The sequence below is a fragment of the Urocitellus parryii genome, chromosome 4 (assembly GCF_045843805.1).
Source record: "Urocitellus parryii isolate mUroPar1 chromosome 4, mUroPar1.hap1, whole genome shotgun sequence".
Taxonomy (NCBI): domain Eukaryota; kingdom Metazoa; phylum Chordata; class Mammalia; order Rodentia; family Sciuridae; genus Urocitellus; species Urocitellus parryii.
In genome coordinates this window covers 74,394,433-74,413,828 of record NC_135534.1, presented here as the reverse complement: position 1 = coordinate 74,413,828, position 19,396 = coordinate 74,394,433, and the positions used below count along the sequence as shown (strand labels likewise).

Below are 19,396 nucleotides of genomic sequence, written 5' to 3'. Positions count from 1 at the left end.
CTCATAATTGCTGAGGCTGGCTTTGAGCTTGTGATCCTCCTGCCTCAGCCTCCTGAGCCACTGGGATTACAGACATGTACCGCTGCTCAAAGCATATTTTTAAAACCAAGAAGTTTTCTTCTAGTAGAAGCATTAAGTCAGTCAATCTGGTCTATTGGACACAAACTATGTAGTATTGTGGCTTGATCACTGTGCAGAAGGCAAAGTACCTTAGATTATATAGAGGAAGATAAGGCTTTACCCACAGAACCCTATTTGCCAATATAGTTAACAGAGGTAGCAGAACTAACATATTATAGTATTTCCTAAATGTCAGGCTTTGTGTAAGAAAGTATAATCATTTCTTAATTTTGTATCTGCTTCATAATGTTACAAGTCTTAAATAGAATGATTTGTTTAACATAGCAAAGTGTTCATGGATAATATCTGCTAATTGTTAGGTATTATAATTTACTGACTATTCCTGAGTTCTCTGCAGCTTTTGATTTGTGTTCTCTCTCCCTGTATGTCTCTCTATTTCTCTCTCTCTCCCTCTCCCTCCCTTCCTCCCTCCCTCTCCCTTTCCCTCTCCCACCCCCTTTTTTCTATTTCTGTCTCTGCCCCTGTCTCCTCTCATCATTTTCTTTCCTTTCCCTTTCTCTTCTCTTCTCACTCATCAGTACAGTGCCAACTCTTGCTGCAAGGGGAACATGGAGTGCTTTTTATACAGCAACAGAGTTAAGATCAGATTTTCCTTATGAGTCCTTGAAAGATTTCCACTTCTGCATCCATTATGTGTTGTGCCAGCATATAACCACCTTCCATACAGTGTCAGAGAATCTCTGTTGATGGATCAGAGATGTGTAGTATCTTATGTTTGAATTCTGGGCAAATTAGGATGACTCTGACTCATATAGGCATCAGCAGATGTATTGTGCTTAGTCTGGTTAGACATTTTAGCAACTGTCCATTCATGGGGGAGCTTGTGGTAGGAAAAGAATATGAGTTAGGCACATTGGCGCATGTCTGTAATTCCAGCAGCTTGGGAGGCTGAGGCAGGAGGATCGAAAGTTCAAAGCCAGCCTCAGGTAAAGCGAGGCTCTAAGCAACTCAGTCAGACCCTGTCTCTAAATAAAATCCAAAATAGGGCTGGCGATGTGGCTCAGTGGATGAGTGCCCCTGAGTTCAATCCCCAGTATTCCCACACACACACACACAAAAGAAAGAATATTAGTATAGTTGCATGCAGTTTCTTCTTGGTGGGCTCTTTGATCTTGTTGTTCAGATTATTAAGATTAATTCCATTAAACTTGCATTTATTAGTCTCTTACTTTGCCTCAGTTGTCATGTAGGCCCTGGGGACTCAGAGATACATATGGCTCCATATGTGCCCTGAGGCATTCAGGAGCTAGTGGGAGAGACAGGCATATGCACAGGTCATTACAACATTTAACTGTTATTCCCTGACAGAAATCTATCCAGAACACTGTAGAAGCATACCAGAAGGACACATTTTCCATCTTAACCTCCAGAGAATACTTCTGAGGAGGTAACATTGATCTGATTATCTAGAACCTGAAAAAGGTTTGCCTGTTGGAGTCCGGAGTTGGGGAGAGGGTTAAGCAGAAGAGGACAGAATTCCAGAATTTAGAGACAAAATATTCCAAGACAGGGAGACACAATAAAAGCCCTTCACCTGCCTTATGCATCACTCCCAGTACTGCTGGAAGAGGAATGATCTGTTTACAAAGGTTCTTTCACTGAAGAGTCCCTCACCAAACAGATGTGAGGAATTCCTTTAAAGATCTCTTCTTTGTAGCCAGTGCAGAAACCTTCAAAGGTGCCCAGATTGACATTAGCACATCCTAGTATGAGAGGTGACGCAGGTTTCCCTCAACATTAGACTGATACTTGAATCAGCCTCTGACCTCTGATCTCCCTTGTTAGTTGATTTTTAAGACTTCTTAAAAGTGCTAAATTTTGGTGAGCAGACAATAGCATCTGCTACAATTCATTTCAAGATAAAGGTAACTTCCAAAGATCTTTGAGTCCTATCCAGCTTAGAAGTCTAAGTGCTATAGATCTAGAGTCAGACAAATATATCTTTGAAACCTGGTTAAATACTCAGCAGGTAGGTAGCCTTGTTGGGGGAGGGGGACTATTAGAGCCCCAGAATAACACCTGTCTCTCAGATATGATGATATATAAAAAGCATTTAGTATGCCCTGTGGCACATTAATTAGGACAAATATTATCATTTTTTAATATTGAAGTAGCATTAGGATTAGTATTTCTATTAATACAAGCATCGTCATTACCATAATTGTTAATATTAGTTTTAACATTACAAATTAAAACTTCAATTCAACCAAAGAAAGTCAAGTTTTGAATCTTAGCCCAGAAATTCTACTGTACCATATCAGGATGATTATTTTGGACAATTCTGTTTGAGTTAAAGATGGTACTTCCTCATTAGTTTTTCTCATCTCTTGTCATCTGTGCAGAAAACTGAAAGAAAACAAAATAAATAGGAGGGGGAATATCTGGCTATCACTGGCAGAGTATCATTTAGGTTTAAGGCCTGATGGATGGCTCCCTATTGTGTATAGAGAATGAAGTCTGCCTTTGGCCTTTTTCCTAACATGCTCTAATGCATATCCAGAACTTTATCCAACGAGACCTAAGATAGGTGTCTGACTTATGGAGACAATTCCCAGGGGGAAATGCCTAAGAAGTCAAAAAGGCAACAGAGCTCTTCAGGAGTATATGTTCACATGCAGTCTAGCTTTAGGCTAGTCCCAGATCCACTTTGCAGTGTTTTGCACAACAGGGTTTATCTCAACACAAGGCATGGAAGAGGAGGTTCTAGCATAACTCAAGCAAGAGAGGAGATTTCCATCACCCAAGGACAATCTTCCTGAGAAGTATACATATATGAGTCTTGAATTCCTTTACCCAAGAGGATTTCTGTGAATTTTGGTGAGCAGACAATAGCATCTGCTACAATTCATTTCAAGATCTCACTGTTCCTTCAAATACCGCCCCCTCCTATCGCATATCTTTTCTACACATGTTATGCTTTTGTTGAGAATATCCTTTATCTCTTTCAATATCATTTGAGATCCTGTTTTAAACTAGAAAATCTCACTCAAAGTTGTTGATAACCCATTTCTGCTCCCACAGAACACAATTTATACTCGTAGTCATTATCAATATGTATGGAACCTTAGCTATGCACACATACAACTCACTGAAAATTTATCGTCTTTTCAAGGAGGAAGTCCTCTGTTCTTTTCTCAGTATATATTACCGAAATGAATGAAGAGGTGGGAGACATATTTTAGAGTATGATGTCCTTTAAGTTTGTGTCAGGCAAATATATGGTTCTCTTTTTGCTTGAACCTGGGTTCCTAACAGCTTATAATGAAAGAAGAGGCATTTAATAACAAACTAGTTTTGTGCCTTATGTAACTAACACCCATTTCATCCATTTATGACTTTATTCAACATTTATTGAGCATCTATGATGGGTATTTGACTAAGAACTGAGAATGAACACCATCAGTGTGCTTTGAGACCACAGAAAATCTTAGAGTTCATTGGAAAACAAAAACTGCAACAACAAAAATGTACAAATGTATAGCATATATATTGTGATTGGGGGGAACAAAGGGTGCTATGAGACCACTCACAGATGAAGTTTTAGATATCTGTTGCACAAAATGGCTAATATAATTAAGACCACAGAACCAAACACTTAAGAATATAAGTGTTACACTTATGGTATCTGTATTTTGCCACAGATTTTAAAAGACATTTTAAGAAACTGGAAGTTATGATGTTTATATTTATTCCACAATAAATTAGGTGAGAGTGGTAAGAAAAAGAATCCAGAAGTGACAGGGGTTCTGCTCATGTAGCAATACTGGGGACAGTTAAGGAAGAGCAAAGAAGCTTGAGCCCTGTTGCATGGGTGGTGGGAGCCAATGCAGTGTTTTAGGAAGCATTTTTCAGCTTCTTAAAACTATTCATAAAGTCACCTGTTACAATATAGAGAATGGATGGCAAAGGGCAGTCCCAAAGGCAGTCTAGATAGTCAAGAGGCTGGTGCTGGCCCACCTGGGAGCTGATATGAGCCTAAATGTGCAGGTGTTGGTGGTGGGTGGTAGTGGGGTTTGTAGTAGGTAAAGAGGGAAGAGACTCAAGAATTATTTAGGATTGGGCTGGGGATGTGGCTCTAGCGGTAGTGCGCTCACCTGGCATGCGTGTGGCCCAGGTTCGATCCTCAGCACCACATACAAACAAAGATGTTGTGTCCGCCAAAAACTAAAAAATAAATATTTAAAAATTCTCTCTCTCTTTCTCTCTCTCTCTCTCTCTCTTTTAAAAAAGAATTATTTAGGATATAAATCATGCAGACTTAGTTACTTGTTAAATTGATCCCTGGTAGGGTATGAAAGAAAAGAGAGAATCAAATTGACTCCTGCTTTTCTGGCTCAGGTGACTGCATGGATAGTAGTGCCTCCATGAGGGAAAATTGAAAAAGGGGGCAGATGTGGAGGTAGACATGCTGTAAGTGAGAGAAACTAAAATGGGTATCTGTAGCATATTATTTTCACTCCCAGTGAAAGTCTAGCTGATCAAGAATAAATGTAAAGCATCCTTGTTACTGAATTTAAAATTAAAATATCCGATTACCTTCCCAAATTGTTTATAGGGTTAAAAAAAAGGATATTTCAGTTCACAAATGTTCCTCATTTTATTGTAATATCTCAGTGACCTTTTTTGTACCAAGCTGCCAATTCAGTTACCAGACTTGGGCTTCATCTTCTTTTGGAGGTAGACAAGGGACTAGTGATAGTAGAAAGAAAATTCAGGTTATCCATTCAGATAGGGTCCCAGCTCTGATGTCTAGCTAGGCGAACTTGGAAAAGTCCCTTAATTTCTCTGTCAGTTTTGTTGTAGGTGAAAGGGGACAACATAACTAAGCATGGTTGCAATGGAAGAAGTATGTGAGTGTCCTTTGCAAACTGCAAAGAACATGACAGGTTAAGTTGTACTTTGTGTTTTGGAACTAAGGCTATCACATGAAGGTTCCCTGGAAAACAAAAATACTGATGACCAGTTTCTGATTAAAAGGGGACAGAATACAAACCCTGAGGTTGTTATCATTAAAGTCAGATTCTGAGTCACACTGAAAGCTAATGTCCAAGAAGCATGTTTTTCATCTCAGAAATAAGTGAAAAACATATGCTTGATTTTTGTAAGAAGATGTGTTGTTTTTGATAACCTCATGTGATAAATAACTGCTGATGATAACCATGATGGAGCACTGAGAAAAGAGACTAGACAGCGTGGTTAAGCCTGATGGCGTTACGATGCTTGGATCCCTGTTCCTAATACCCCTGTGTCATGCAAGGCAAAGCAAACAAACACATTATTAACAAGAACGGGGGTCAGGTGTAGAACATTGCTTTATTCTTTCCCAGGTAGGTCAGTAACCTTGAAATAATGGGACTCTAAAGTCACAGGTCCAAGGGGATAGGGGAAAGAAGCAGGAAAGGCAGGTAGATGACTTGGAGAACCAAATCTACTTGGAAGACTCAAATTATGGTCTTTTTTTTTTTTTTTTTTTTGAGAACACTTTTACTGTTATAGGCATGTCAAAGGAAGACAGTTAAGAAAAGAGGTAAAGGGAGCCAGGTATGGTGGTACCTGACTGTAATCCTAGGGGCTTGAGAGGCTGAGGCAAAAGGATGGAGAGTTCAAAGCCAGTTTCAGCAACTTAGCAAGACCCTAAGGAACTTAGCAAGACAGTGAGACCCTGTCTCAGGGGGGGGGGGGGGGGAAGGCTGGGGATGTGGCTCAGTGGTTAAGCACTCCTGGGTTCAATTCCCTGGTACCACAAAAACAAAAATAAAAATGTTAAAGGGAACAAGAGAGAAGGAAAAGATTCTCTCTCAGTAATCATCTGATGATTAGGAGCAGGACGTTTGCTTATAATTTTTAAGCACTTTCAAAGCTAGTTTCATTCCTAGAAGTTGTCATCATTTGTCCTAGAATCTGCCTAACCCCAATCAATACTACTTCATAGAGGATGAAGTAAAGGAAGGATAGTTTAGTTTGTCTTCCCTTTCAAGCTAATACAAATAAAGTGGGAGGCAAACCTTTTTCCTCATTTCCAAGGGAACTTGAATCTTTCACAAATTCCAATACAATATTAAACTTTCTGAATGAGATATATCAGGATTCCATTGCCTGCCTTGGTACTTTTTCTTCTCCACACATCATCTAAAATTTTTAGCACATAATTAGCTACTCTGGTCATTGGGAAGGATCCCCCTCCCTTACTGATGTGTATTTTCTCGTTGTTTGTCATTTGTTGTCATATATCTGTAGCTCACAAATGGAGTATATTGTCAGGCAAAAATAAATCATCACGTTTATTTATGTTGATGGTTAATTCAGCTTTGTTTACACTTGAGCTGGTTTATGATGACCATCAAGAGTCTGCAGTAAAACGTTCTTGGTAAAATCAAGAATTTGAAGTCCAGACTGAATTCTTTGTAAACACTTATACATTGTTTTCTTTCTTCCTTTTTTTTTTTTCTCCTAGAAGTATCGATATCAAGATGAGGATGCTCCACATGATCATTCCTTGCCTCGGCTAACTCATGAAGTAAGAGGTCCAGAACTTGTGCATGTATCAGAAAAGAACCTGTCCCAAATAGAAAATGTCCATGGATACGTTTTACAGTCGCACATTTCTCCCCTGAAGGTAAGTTATGTTGCTCTTCAGATTATTTTATAGCTGGTTTTGGTGGTCAGTCTTTATTGTTAAGGGAGATGTTTGCTGGCCTCATAAAATGAGGGTCTTTTAAAACATAGTAGTGATCACTGATTACTGAAGGGTCTTTCTGAGATTTAGAAGCTAACCTGATATTTCTGGGACATACTTTTATTTTTTTGAATGTCTGCAAAATACTCAGTTGCTGAGAGTGGGCTAAGGAAAGAGCCAAGGGTGACAAATTGAGAGGAAAAATAAATCATCTACATATTTTAAAAAATAAAACAAGAATACATCATGATTTATCTCAAATACTTTACCTCATCAGCATTCCTGATCTCAGGCAAAACAAAGAAGGTAAATATGTCATGATCACACCTAGTGATTACCTTACTCTTCAAACTAAAAACGAAGATATGTGAATTGGCTCATCAACACCTCTATTTTTACCAAAGGGAATTTTTTACCAGATTTCTTTCTATTTGGTGTCATACTTTTCCCAACACTTTTCCCAACTAACCTTTTTATTTAATTATAAACAATATCTTGATGAATGGTATTTGGATAAGAAGAGGACATTAGAATTAGAATTTTGTGTTCCTTAGCTGTCTTTTTCTTTACAGGGTACTGGATTTTGTGCTTTGGATAAAAAGCTTATAAATGCAAATTAAAATTTAGAAAGAAAAATAGAATTAATGCTGTAATTTAAGAGACTTGAAATGATGTGGGAGGAAAAAAACAACCTGTCAATTAACCCCTTAGTTATTGCTCAAGAAAAATTTTCTTTACTAGCCAGAACATTCATTTTTATCAGCACTTTCACGTAACTCTGCAACAATAAAAAAAATAGAGTCACAAAAGTGGCTCTAATGCTTTCTGGGTCCTTGTTATATCTGCCAAGATATCAAAGAAAGGTTGAATTGTGTTTAGTGTAATTCTAGGCTTTGGTACATTTTAATTACTCTGATATCTTAAACATCTCTTCAAATAAACAAGCTGCAATTATCACCAATAAATTAAAATATTGGACCAATTGTCAAATTTTATTAAATAATATATAAATTTTCATTTCATATATTCCTTTGATAATGTATAAAATATATAAATATTGTGCTTCTGGGATTAATTATGCATCTTTCTAGGATTTTTCTGAAAATCATTGAAAGACTAAGTATGTTTAACTTGGAGGACAAAAGATTAAGGGTTGAGGGTCAGCGGAGTTACCTTTCTACCTCAAGAGCTCTCATGTGGAAAACATGACATTGATATCATATAGAGGGCAGAAGCAGATTCACTGTGCAAAACTCACAGGAATGTATTTTTGGGATCATTACAAAAGCACAGCTCCTGACAGAGCTACCAAAGCAGGTGTGGACTATTTCACATAGACTTCTTTTTGTTCCTGGAAATCTTCTGGGCCTGGATGATGACCAGACAGTGGTTTTGTGGAAAGACTTTACCAGAAGGGTGAACAAAACCATCTCCATGCTTCTGTCTAAATCTACGAATCCATAATTCTGCTCTGTGTTCAGATCAAACTTCCCTTCTTTAGGGACCCTTTAATCTTTGCAAACAAATGCTGACCTCTGTTCTGTGTGCTGACCCCTGTAAGTTGAAGAAGGACAGAGCTGAAAGACTGGATTGAGAGCACTTGTCTTTCAGTTTTATTTTTTCTAATTGGTTCGGAGACTCCTTATAAGAACCTCCCTCAAGCCTCCCTTCCTTTCCTTCTTTTCAACTTCTTTCTCCTTTTCAACTTTTCCTCCTTAATCAGCTCTAGAGCACAGTTCCTAAAGGACTTTAGACCGAGTAGAATAATCAAGACTCATCTAAAGCTAACCCGGTTACCATAAAATAAAAACATACATATGATCAATAGTTATCTGAACATCCAGCAAGTTTGGATGATTATGTCATTCCTTATGACAAACAGTATCTCATTTTAAAAATGTGTTTTAGTGTTGGGGAGAAAATTTGCTTTTTATGAAGATCAGATCTCAGTTTTATTAAAGAATTTTTCTTTCTTTCTTTTCTTTTTTTTTTTTTTTTTTTTTTTTTATTCCTTGCCTTTCAGGAATCTCAGAATTTGGTGTCTTAAACTTCAGTATTTTTTCTTAGCTTGGGGTTTCTGTTATATTTATTTCCCTTCTAACTTATTTCTACTCCCTTCTTTTTGAAAGTTTTATTGGTTTTATGGGTTTACTATAGTAGTGTGTTTTTTTTTTTGTTGGAGAATCTTATGTCCATTTTAAAAAGTAACCACCTATGAATAATAAACTCCTGATATGAAACACCAAGGTTGATTTCTGGAAATACCACATCAGTGCCATGGCCCCCAAGGTAATTTGAAGAGGAAAGAAAGGTGAATTCATCCAGGCCTTCTGCATTTAGGCTTTGAAATTCCTATTTGGGGTTGAGGACTTTTTCCTCATGACTTTCTGTGTGGTATTATTTATATTAAACAAGATATGCTTTTACATTGTGTTAGTGAAGATGCTTTGTGTACCTTTCCTTTATCCTTAATGGTGATGGGAATAAATGTATACAATTTTTTTTCCAGATAAAGAATTGAACCCTGTTTTGTTTGGTATACCAAATTCTGTGATATAAATTCTCCCATTATGTCTGATTTAAGTTACAACTTAAAGCTACTATTTCTATATTTGGAAAGAGAGGAACATGAGGTTCTTACCAGCTGGTATGAGCAAGCTCTAGCTAGCACTGCACTGTCAGGTTCAAGCATATGCATTTTTATAACTATAAAACAGATTTTCTAATCAGCTTGTTAAGATGTTATCATATTATCACAATTCAAGTGTTTGGAAAACTTGCCATGATTAAAACCTGATGTGTTATTTTTCCACAAAGAAAGCCTCTTAGAATCAGGGGAATGCTAAGAAGGTACATATTCTCAATTAGACCTGTCATATTTTGAACCTCTTTGCCTCCTTTGATGTGCCTAGTGTTCTTAGGTAAGCACTAAAAGACAGAAGAGAGAGGTGGCAAATCACACAATCAGGTAATGCCCCTAGAATCCTGCTGAGAAGAAAATGGGGCTGTCTATTGCTAATTAGGAATTTACACGTGGCATTCCTAAACTGAGTGTGGGATTACTGGATAAGAGTTTAAATGTTGCATTGAGTAGGTTCTGAATCATTAGCTCAGTAATCTCCTTGTTGCAGGTTTGTTATCCTTTCTTCCATCATTGAATATCATTTGAGGCCTCAGTTCTAAGATTTATCTGTCCATGGTACGCTCTGGATGCTTGTGTGATAAACGCGCTTGCTTAGCCTGCTTTCATTAGAGCGCCTGGGCCAGTGTGAACTATGGAGTCAGAAGGAGAAATGCAATTTAGGAGTGAATACAAGGGAATTTGTTTTCCTTGCCACAAGATGGGGATGCTTTCACTTCAGATGCTACCTAGAATCTTCCACAAAAGAAACTGGCCTATAATAAAGCATGAGAATCTTTTTCTTTTCTTTTCTCTTCTTTTCCAGTTTAAATGTGTTCAGTAAATACTGAGTGCCTGGTATGAGCACTAGGTGATGAGGAGACAAAGAAGAGTAAAAAAATGGATTTAAATATCTATATTACTCTCTTAGGGAATTTGTATTAAAATTATTTCTTACTTTATCTTACTTTGCAATAGGAATTCATATTCTTCCAGCTTAAATACTGTGGGACTCCAGGCACCTGGAAGTATACCTTATACAGAGTATTTGAGGGGTGGGGGGAGTCTCAAGTGTGCTTGAGGATGACAATATAGAGAACTTGTAGGCAGAATGATAACAAAGTATACTTTTACTTTTTTTTTTTTTTTTTTTTTTTGCTGGAGTTCCCAGGGTTTCACCATAGGAGAATATGCATTAGCTAAGAGAGTGGTAGACCCTGCACAGAGCCTTTGCTATTAACTCTTGCACAAGTCCACTTGCTTAAGATATCCTATGGCACATGGACTTAGTAACTCTTACTTAGTATTTTAAAATATTTTCTTATTCTAATGTCCTAAGTACTTTTGGGGGGCAGGGGGTACCAGGGATTGAACTCAGGGGCACTTAACCACTGAGCCACATCCTCATCCCTATTTTGTATTTCATTTAGAGACAGAGTCTCACTGAGTTGCTTATTGCCTCACCACTTCGGGGGTGACTTTGAACTTGCAATCCTCCTGTCTTAGCCTCGCTAGCCACTGGGATTACAGGCATGCGCCACTGTGCCCATCTTGTTATAACTACTTTTTGTTGAACTAGATCATCTGCTTTCCTCTTCACAGGCCATTTGTGTAAGCTCTTATAAATGTATACATTCCCATGAACTGGGCTACATCTTACTTTGTTTCGTTTTCCTTCTTACTCCCTCATTGGTATCTGTCATGAAACTAGACTAGAATTTCTTAAAGTAGGATTCATGGACAAGAATGGGATCAAAATTGGAAGTGTTGCTCTCCATGTATGTATAATATGTCAAAATACACCCTACTGTTATGTCATAAAAAAAGTAGACTTGGTGGGATTTTTGTCTGCATTATAAAGAAAATAAGAGGATGGATGTTTAAACACATTAGGGGAGTTAATCCATTAATTAAGGATTTCTCAGTGCCTTTAATGTAGTAATATGCAGTTCCTCTACTTTTCATTAATATGAGCTTGTTAAAATTGTAACTTCTATAATCCTCGGTTTCTTCATTTGTAAAATAACCTCATCTACTCCTATGCTTTTGTGAAATTTAAGTGAAAAATTTACACAAACTCTTAGCTCAGAGCTTCACACATAAGAAATGCACAGCAATTGAAGATCTCATTATAGGTATTCATGTTTTCTTGTTAGGAGTACATGTTTATGTTATTTCAATATTTTAAACTGGAAGCTTTGGAACCATTTTGAAAAAAAAATTTCTATTGATCTCCTTTCATTAGGCATAAATGTCTTGTTTTCACCATTTTCTTTGTGTACACAGTTACCATCCTAACCAGGTTTTTATTATTTCCAGGCAGAATGTAGTGTGATGATTGTTAAAAAAGTAAAAAAGCATGAGCTTTGGTGCCAAATATGTGTTTGAATTCTGACATGATACTCTCTGTCTGGAGAACCTTGGGAAAATCATCTAGCATTTCTGAGACAGTTAAATATCAAAAAAATCTCATATGTGCATTCACCTATTTACTTATTTGTTCAATAAAACTTTTTGACCTTTTAGTGTATGCTGCGTTCTGTTATCCCTGGAGGGGATAACAAAAAGAAACATGTCTTGAGATTGCTCACATCCTATGATTTGTTTCACAAGTTTGGAGATAATATGTATATAATATGTCCCATTTATGTGCAATAAAGAAAGCAGCAAGCTGAACACAGTGGTGCATGCCTGTAATCCCAGCTGCTTCAGTGGCTGAGGTGGGAGAATTGTGAGTTTGAGGCCAGCCTGGGCAATGTAGTTAGATAGCCCTATCTTAAGAAGGGCAGGGAGTAGTGGAGAAGGAAAATAAAAGAAAGCATCAAAGAAGAGGTAGATTGTCCCAAGACTGAGAAAAATTTATTTAATTTTCTCTAGGGCTACATATTGTTAGAGAAAAAAAAATTATAGTTTTCTTTCTTTTTTTTTTAACTTGAAGGCAGTAGGGGTTAAGAGAGAAATATTGTTTGCCCTAGACTTTAGCAGCTGTGTAATGATAAGAGAGAGTTCTGGGAATTGAATGTAGTTAAGTAGGGTGGAGGGATAAAAATTAAGGATTAAGGTAATGGGTGTGGGGTGATCCCAAAGCATGTCATAATGCAAGAGAGATGGGTGGGAACAGCTGATGAAGGACCTCAGGAAGAGATTGGGTTTTATTTTATAAGTAATGAGGGATAATGACAAAATTTAAAATGGAGAATGACATAGCCCAATTTGCAAATTAGACAACCATTCATGTTATGTGGCAGAGTGGAAGAAAAACTAGAAGAGGTTGATATCACTCACAATCAAGAACATCACATGAAATCCAAGAAATGGACAAGCCCTGAGACAAAGCAGAGGTATTGGGGGTGAAGGGAAGGGTAGATTAGAAAGCTTATTCAGGAAAAGGTGTCATTATGACTTTGAGACTTACTAAGCATAGAAGGTAAAGGAGAAAGATAAATGATGTTAAGTGACAAAATCTTTATTTGACCAATTGGGTAGGAAAAATATCATGCAAGGAAATCAAGAAGGCCTGCAGAAGAGTATATTTTAGAGTGAAAAGTGTTGGGGAGATTCTCAGTTTAGGTTTGAATAATTGAGTTCAAGGTATCATATTATGCTCAGGTGAAATGTACAACAATTTGATTTGAAGATCTGAGGATTGAGACGGTTCTGACCTAAAAATGAAAGCTTGGGGGTCTTCAGTGTAGAAGAAGTTGCAAATATGGATGGGATTGCTCAAGAAAGGGGAGAAAATACTGAGAGCTGGAACAGGGACCACTCCTACCACATAAAGGCTTTGTAGACAAAGAGAGACTACTGGGGGAGATGAGATCAGAAAACAGTGAGAAACTTGGCATAGTGTTTAGCTTTTAGTATTAAGGTGCCTGTGTTTATTTTTATTTTTTTAACAGATTTTTTGTACTGATGATAAAAGGGTATCTTGTCTTATACAAAAATATGTAGCTCTTCTGCAATGCCAAAGATCATGTTGGCCAAACAGTAGATTTTTTTAAATTGTTTATTACCTGATAGATGATTTTTAACAGAAGAAAAGAAAAATCTAAGAGCTACACGTGACTACAATTGTCCTGCAGTCCTGATCAGATGAAGAAAAAAAGCATTTATTTATTTTTTCTTTCTAGATGGAGAGTTTTTCTAATATTACTAACTAGAATTATAAATTCTTGTTTTAGAATATGAGTAATCTTTAAAAATATAAAATGCTTCTACTTCTATCTTTTGCCACTAGATGGTGGAAGTTGCTGAGCTGATGATTCTGCAAGGATTTGCTCTTTGGAAAGATACTGCGATTTGTGTGGTTAAATTCAGAAGCTCTTAGTGAATAAAGACATAGGAAGAGTTTGGCAAAGATTTGCATACTCATGAAAAATGCATTTTGCTCCACCCCAGTTTTTGGTGAGAGGAAATGGTTGAGTGAAATATAACTTTGAGAGACATACTGTATTGAGGCCCAAGAATTCCTGATTAGAATTCTTTGCAAATGAAACATTTCTTGCTTTAATTATCTTTAATTGGAAAGAGTGCCAACAACATAACCCAATTAATTCAGACTATTTAGGCCAGTCATTGGAAAAAGAAGAAGAAAAAAAACAATAATCATAAGACCTATCATAACCTTCCACAGTTCAAGATTCTTTATGGAACTAAGCCCACCAAGGACTAATGGGTTCCCCCCATGACTTTTGAAAGATGAGATTTGTGGAATAACATTCAAATCTTCGGCTTCTCTCATGCATATAATAATAATTACAACAACAATAATTTTTTTCTAAGAAATATTAATAAATAATATTTATAAGAAATATTAATAAAGGTATAACTTTTAAAAATATGCAGTGTTTATAACAGTCCTAAATAAACATCCTTAATAATTATCTATAGTTGCAGATGTTTCTGAAGGGTTAACTGAATTACAGACAGATCTCACTGTGACCAAGGCCTCTGTTATGATTAGAAATAAAGAACTGAAGTTCACAGAGGCTGCCTATCAATAAAAGGCACTTATTGTTACTATTAATGATGCTATTGTTATTGGTGCCCTAAAATTATAGGTGAGTACCTCTCTACATCCCTGCCCACTATAGTTTTTTGGTGTGTATGGTTTTTGCTTATTTGTTTTGTTCTCTTTTGGGGGGGATACTGGTGATTGAACTCAGGAATACTCAACCATTGAGTCACATTCCCAGCTCTATTTTGTATTTTATTTAGAGACAGAGTCTCACTGAGTTGCTTAGCACCTTGCTTTTACTGAAGCTGGCTTTGAACTCGTGATCCTCCTGCCTCAGTCTCTGGAACTGCTGGGATTACAGGTGTGGGCATGTTTTTAATTCTTTCTCCCTCATAAAGGTTCAGAGAAATTATCCTAAACTTTGCACAGTAAGTTAATAAATAAGTGCCAACATTGGTTGGATTGGAGAACATTTTGATTCTTTCCCAGTGAATACAGAAAAGTAATAGCATGTATAGTAGTGGAAAGTGGATGGGCTTTATAATTACCCATTCACTGTGTTTGCATGGTGGCTCTGTTACTTTCTATTATTTATCACTTTGATTAACTTCTCCTTTTTTGGAAATAACAGTATGGAATTTATTGGATTGCAATAGGATTCATTTGATTATTCCTAGAAAACCTTTAGAATAGTATTTTGTGCATAGCAGTTGCTCAGTAAATGGTAATTATTTTACGTTTAAAAAATAGGTTTATGCAAAAGCAAATATAAATTTAGGAAATAAACTGTTAAAACATTCAAAAAATGTTGGCTCATTGTTACATCATTATCGTTGTTGGCCTTGAAATAATGACTTTACACTCCAGAATATTGCCAAGTCAGATAAGCAAGAGTGTGTTATCCAAATGGTTGTCTCTCTTGTGAAAGTGAAGATGGTTTGGGCTAGTTCAAATGAACAGTGGCAAGTGAGTTGGGGACATCAACCTGGGTTTTTGTGGTCCAAACAAGAAATTACTGAGGCCTAAAGAAAGGGACTTTTCCTTTGTGACTAATTGTGGAAGATATGAAAGCAAGTGGGGAGGAGGGAATGGATTATTTCTAAGCCACTTGGATGAAAGCAATATTTATAATCCCTGGTATGTTATTTTAAAAATATTACTTTAAAATTTTAAGAACATAATTTCATGGTAACAAGTTGATATCTAATAAGTTTGGGGTCAGAAAATAGAGATCTCTAACAAACATTGGATTCATACATTTGCCTAAAGTTTAGGGAATGTCACTATTAAGTCATGAAGAGGGAACCAGTTTTTGTTCTATGTCTATAATGTATTTGTAAAAATACTCCATTTATTTTGGATATAGATCAAATCCCATTTTTATAAACTCTAACAGGCCACCTAGCACCATTTTATATGACATATTTATGTTATTATTGAAATCAGGTGCTTATTAATCTGGGGTTCTCTTTGACAAGGAGATTTTGGTTTTCATCAACAGTTTTGTTGTTTTTGTTCATTTATATTCATTCAACAAAACAATTAGCTTACTGTAGGTTGGTAGTATGAAATAGCTGTTCGTGGCTAAAATTTAATTTTATGAGGCCTTTTTTCCCTTTGAAATGACATCTGCTCATCTAGCTTTTGGTCTAGAGGTTCTTTAGGAGAAATAATAATAATAATAATAATAATAATAATAATAATAATAATAAGCATTTATTGTTTTCCTAATATACTCTAGATGCTTTTTAAAATGTTTTGCATGTTTTGGGTTTTTCTACTCAATAATCCTATAAAATAGTTTTTTTTGTTGGTTTGTTTTATTTTTTTAGGAAACAGAAAAATGAGCACACAGTTTGAAAAGCTTTTCTAAGTTCACATAACTAATACTTGAAATATATGAGGTCTGAGTCCAGCTTGTCTGGAATCTGAGTTCTCACTCTTAAACATATTATTCACCAGAAAATGAGAATTTATATGCTTTTTTTTTTCTTTTTGGGTACCGGGGATTGAACTCAGGGACACTTGACCACTGAGCCACATCCCCAGCCCTAGTTTGTATTTTATTTAGAGACAGGGTCTCACTGATTTGCTTAGCACTTCCCCATTGCTGCAGCTGGCTTTGAACTGGAGATCCTCCTGCCTCACCCACCTCAGCCACTGGGATTACAGGCGTGTGCCACTTACCCTGGAGAGAATCATATACTTTTAATATAGAAGAGGACAATAAAAATGATCCATTCCAAGGTTTTCAAGCTGCAGCTGATCCACTGGTAGGAATCGGCTTGAAATAAACTTAGTTGGTGATTGTGGAATAGAATTAAAGGATAGGATAGAAATGGCTCATGATGTCAAATGTATTTTTCTCTGTGATGAACGTCAACGAAGTTAGAAAGCCACTGATATGGTTTAACTTCCCCATATTGCAAATGAGGGAAAGGAGAAGTTACAAGACTTCTCAAAAGCACATTGGTTTCCCTTTTATTGTCATGAGTCCTTTTAAAAATTTCTCTCTCTCTCTCTCTCTCTCTCTCTCTCTCTCTCTCATTCTGTTATTCTCTTCCTTCCATTTTCTAGCTGTCACATAGGAGAGAAAACTTTCTAAGTCTAATTTATTTCATTCAGCATTTTTTTCTCCAGTTTCATCCATTTACCAGCAAATAACACAATTTCATTCTTCTTTAAGGCTGGATAAAACTCCATTATGTATATATACAACATTTTCTTTATCAATTTGTCTGTTGACCAGCATCTGGGCTGGTTCCATAGCTTGCCTATTATGAATTGCATAGTGGTAGAGCACTTATATAGCATGCATTAGGTCCTAGGTTTAATCACTAGCACCACAAAAATAAAATTAAATAAAAAATAATTAAATTCAAATTCAATACATTGAAAATTATTTTTCCTACTGCTAATCATTCACTGATTCTGTTGTATAAAATACAAAGATACTACATTTTGAAAAAAAATAATAAAGCAGCACTTTTGGTCAGGAATGGCTAAACCTAAACTTGAATCCTTTATAGTATTAACTGTTTTGGCAACCATCACTACTGATTTAGTTACTCAAATCAGTGGTTCTTGCTGGATGCAGTGGCGCACACCTATAACCCCAGGGGTTCCGGGTACTTCAGGCAGGAGGATCACTAGTTCAAAGCTAGTCTCAGCAATGGCAAGGTGCTAAAGAACTTAGTGAGATCCTGTCTCTAAATAAAATACAAAGAATAGGTCTGGGGATATGGCTCAGTGGTTTGAGTGCCCCTGAGTTCAATCATCCCAGGTATCCTTAACATTCATCCCCCCCACAAAAAAAATCAGTGGTTCTTAGAATTTTGTGTATATTAAAATCACACAGAGGCCCAGTCCTATCCAACTCCATGAAGCCTGGAGATTTTTAGCAATTCTGCACTACTCCTGAGTGTAGCAGTAGGATAGAGAGGGAGGTATATTTCAGGGAGGATGGCAGCATGTTGCAGTTCTTTTAGAGACTGTCACATGGACTGTTAAGGGGGTTAAAACCATCTCAAATGGGAATATCAAAGATAGGAGTGATGTTGTCTGTAGAGAAAAGATAGCTCACAGGGACATGTGACTCTTGTCCACAAATTGTTTGAAACAGGAAATTATTTTAGACAATTTTCTATACCTCTAGTGTAAACAATGTGGAAACCAACATGATCTATGTAAGTTTTAAAAAACATTTAAGGGAACTGTCAAAGACAGAATGGACTGCCTTATAAGGTGGTGGGATTCCTGCTACTGAAGGCATTCATACAGAAGCTAGAAAATTATCAGGGAGATAGATGATTTAGGTATGAATTACTTAGTATTTTTGAAGTGCCCTTTGAAAAATTGATGAAAACTATGAGCCTTTTCCCCAGGGGCGGGGGGGGAAACAGCAATATATACTCACAAAACTTTCACATAAAATTTCAAGATGCTACGGATCACATGAAGCCCATTTTTGAACTCCCTTAGGAGTACAAGCTTGAGGTTAAGAACTTTTATATGAACTAAATTTCAAGTTTCTGTTCATTGCTGAAAATTTATGATTCTCATTTCTCTGCCTCACAGTTCTTGCATGATTAAGGAATGCTTGTCCTTCCCAAGAAGAAATCTTTTGTAAATGTCAGAAAAAAAAAAAAAAACCAGGAGGACCCCCAATCCATTGTGCCTATGAGATATGCCCAGTTCCACAACATCCTTTAGGAGTAGAAATCAGTAGGTTCAAGGTGGAATATTTGAGCCTGTATTTTGTTCAAGAGAATGCTCTAAAGGCAGAACCTTTCTGCCTGATCCCCTTCTCCTCAGTATTTTTTTCCATTCTCCTAAAGCAATATTTTATGTTTATTAGTGTCATAAGCTTTTACCACCTTTGCAAGCCAAAAGTAATAATATCTTGACTCTCTAAATTTAGCTTTTAACTGTCCTAAAATCGTTTTCTCTATGCTAAATGGAAGTTTCAGCCTAGCAAAGAACTGATTTGAAATTACTCCCATCAACTTGCTAAAATGATGATGGATTTTCCATAAGTTTCCAGCACAAAGGAATTCCAGTTTGTGGCTAGATTGTTCATAGAAATATGAGTCGTAAAATGTGCACTGGATGTTTATTTTTTCATAAGAAGTGCACTTAAATTGAACTCTTCTTTTCTCAGTATCATTAAGATATTGATAGGTTCAGAGTTGCTAGGTTTGAAATTTTAAGAATAGCTAGCTCATAACATTTCACTTGCTGCTCCAGGGCAGGGTGAGTTGCTTATAAATCAGGCTACAAATATGATGAATTGGATGTCTCCAACTCAATTAGCTTAATGTGGGTAGGAGGATTTCCAGGTTTTGAAGCCTCTGTTTTACTAATCCTCTGTGCAGACTGTTATATAAAATGTGGCTGAGTATAAATGTCTGAGTCTCAGAGAAACACGGTTGGTATTTTTCATTTCAGCATCCAATGTCATCCTGTATTTCATAGCTTTGATTTGGATCCAGAGCCACTGAGT

General features: G+C 36.6%; 1 protein-coding gene across 2 annotated transcripts in view; it reads left to right on the top strand.

Annotated features, from left to right (window-relative positions):
• The window catches only part of Dlg2 (discs large MAGUK scaffold protein 2), a 2,013,368-nt gene that overhangs the window by 1,024,397 nt on the left and 969,575 nt on the right, over positions 1-19,396 (top strand). Inside the window, exon 5 of one of the 2 annotated variants that reach the window (XM_077797652.1) lies at positions 6,596-6,757. In XM_077797652.1, coding sequence (XP_077653778.1) covers positions 6,596-6,757 — 162 coding nt within the window. The remainder of the gene's footprint in view (positions 1-6,595; positions 6,758-19,396) is intronic. The other variant, XM_026384678.2, reaches the window with a different exon arrangement.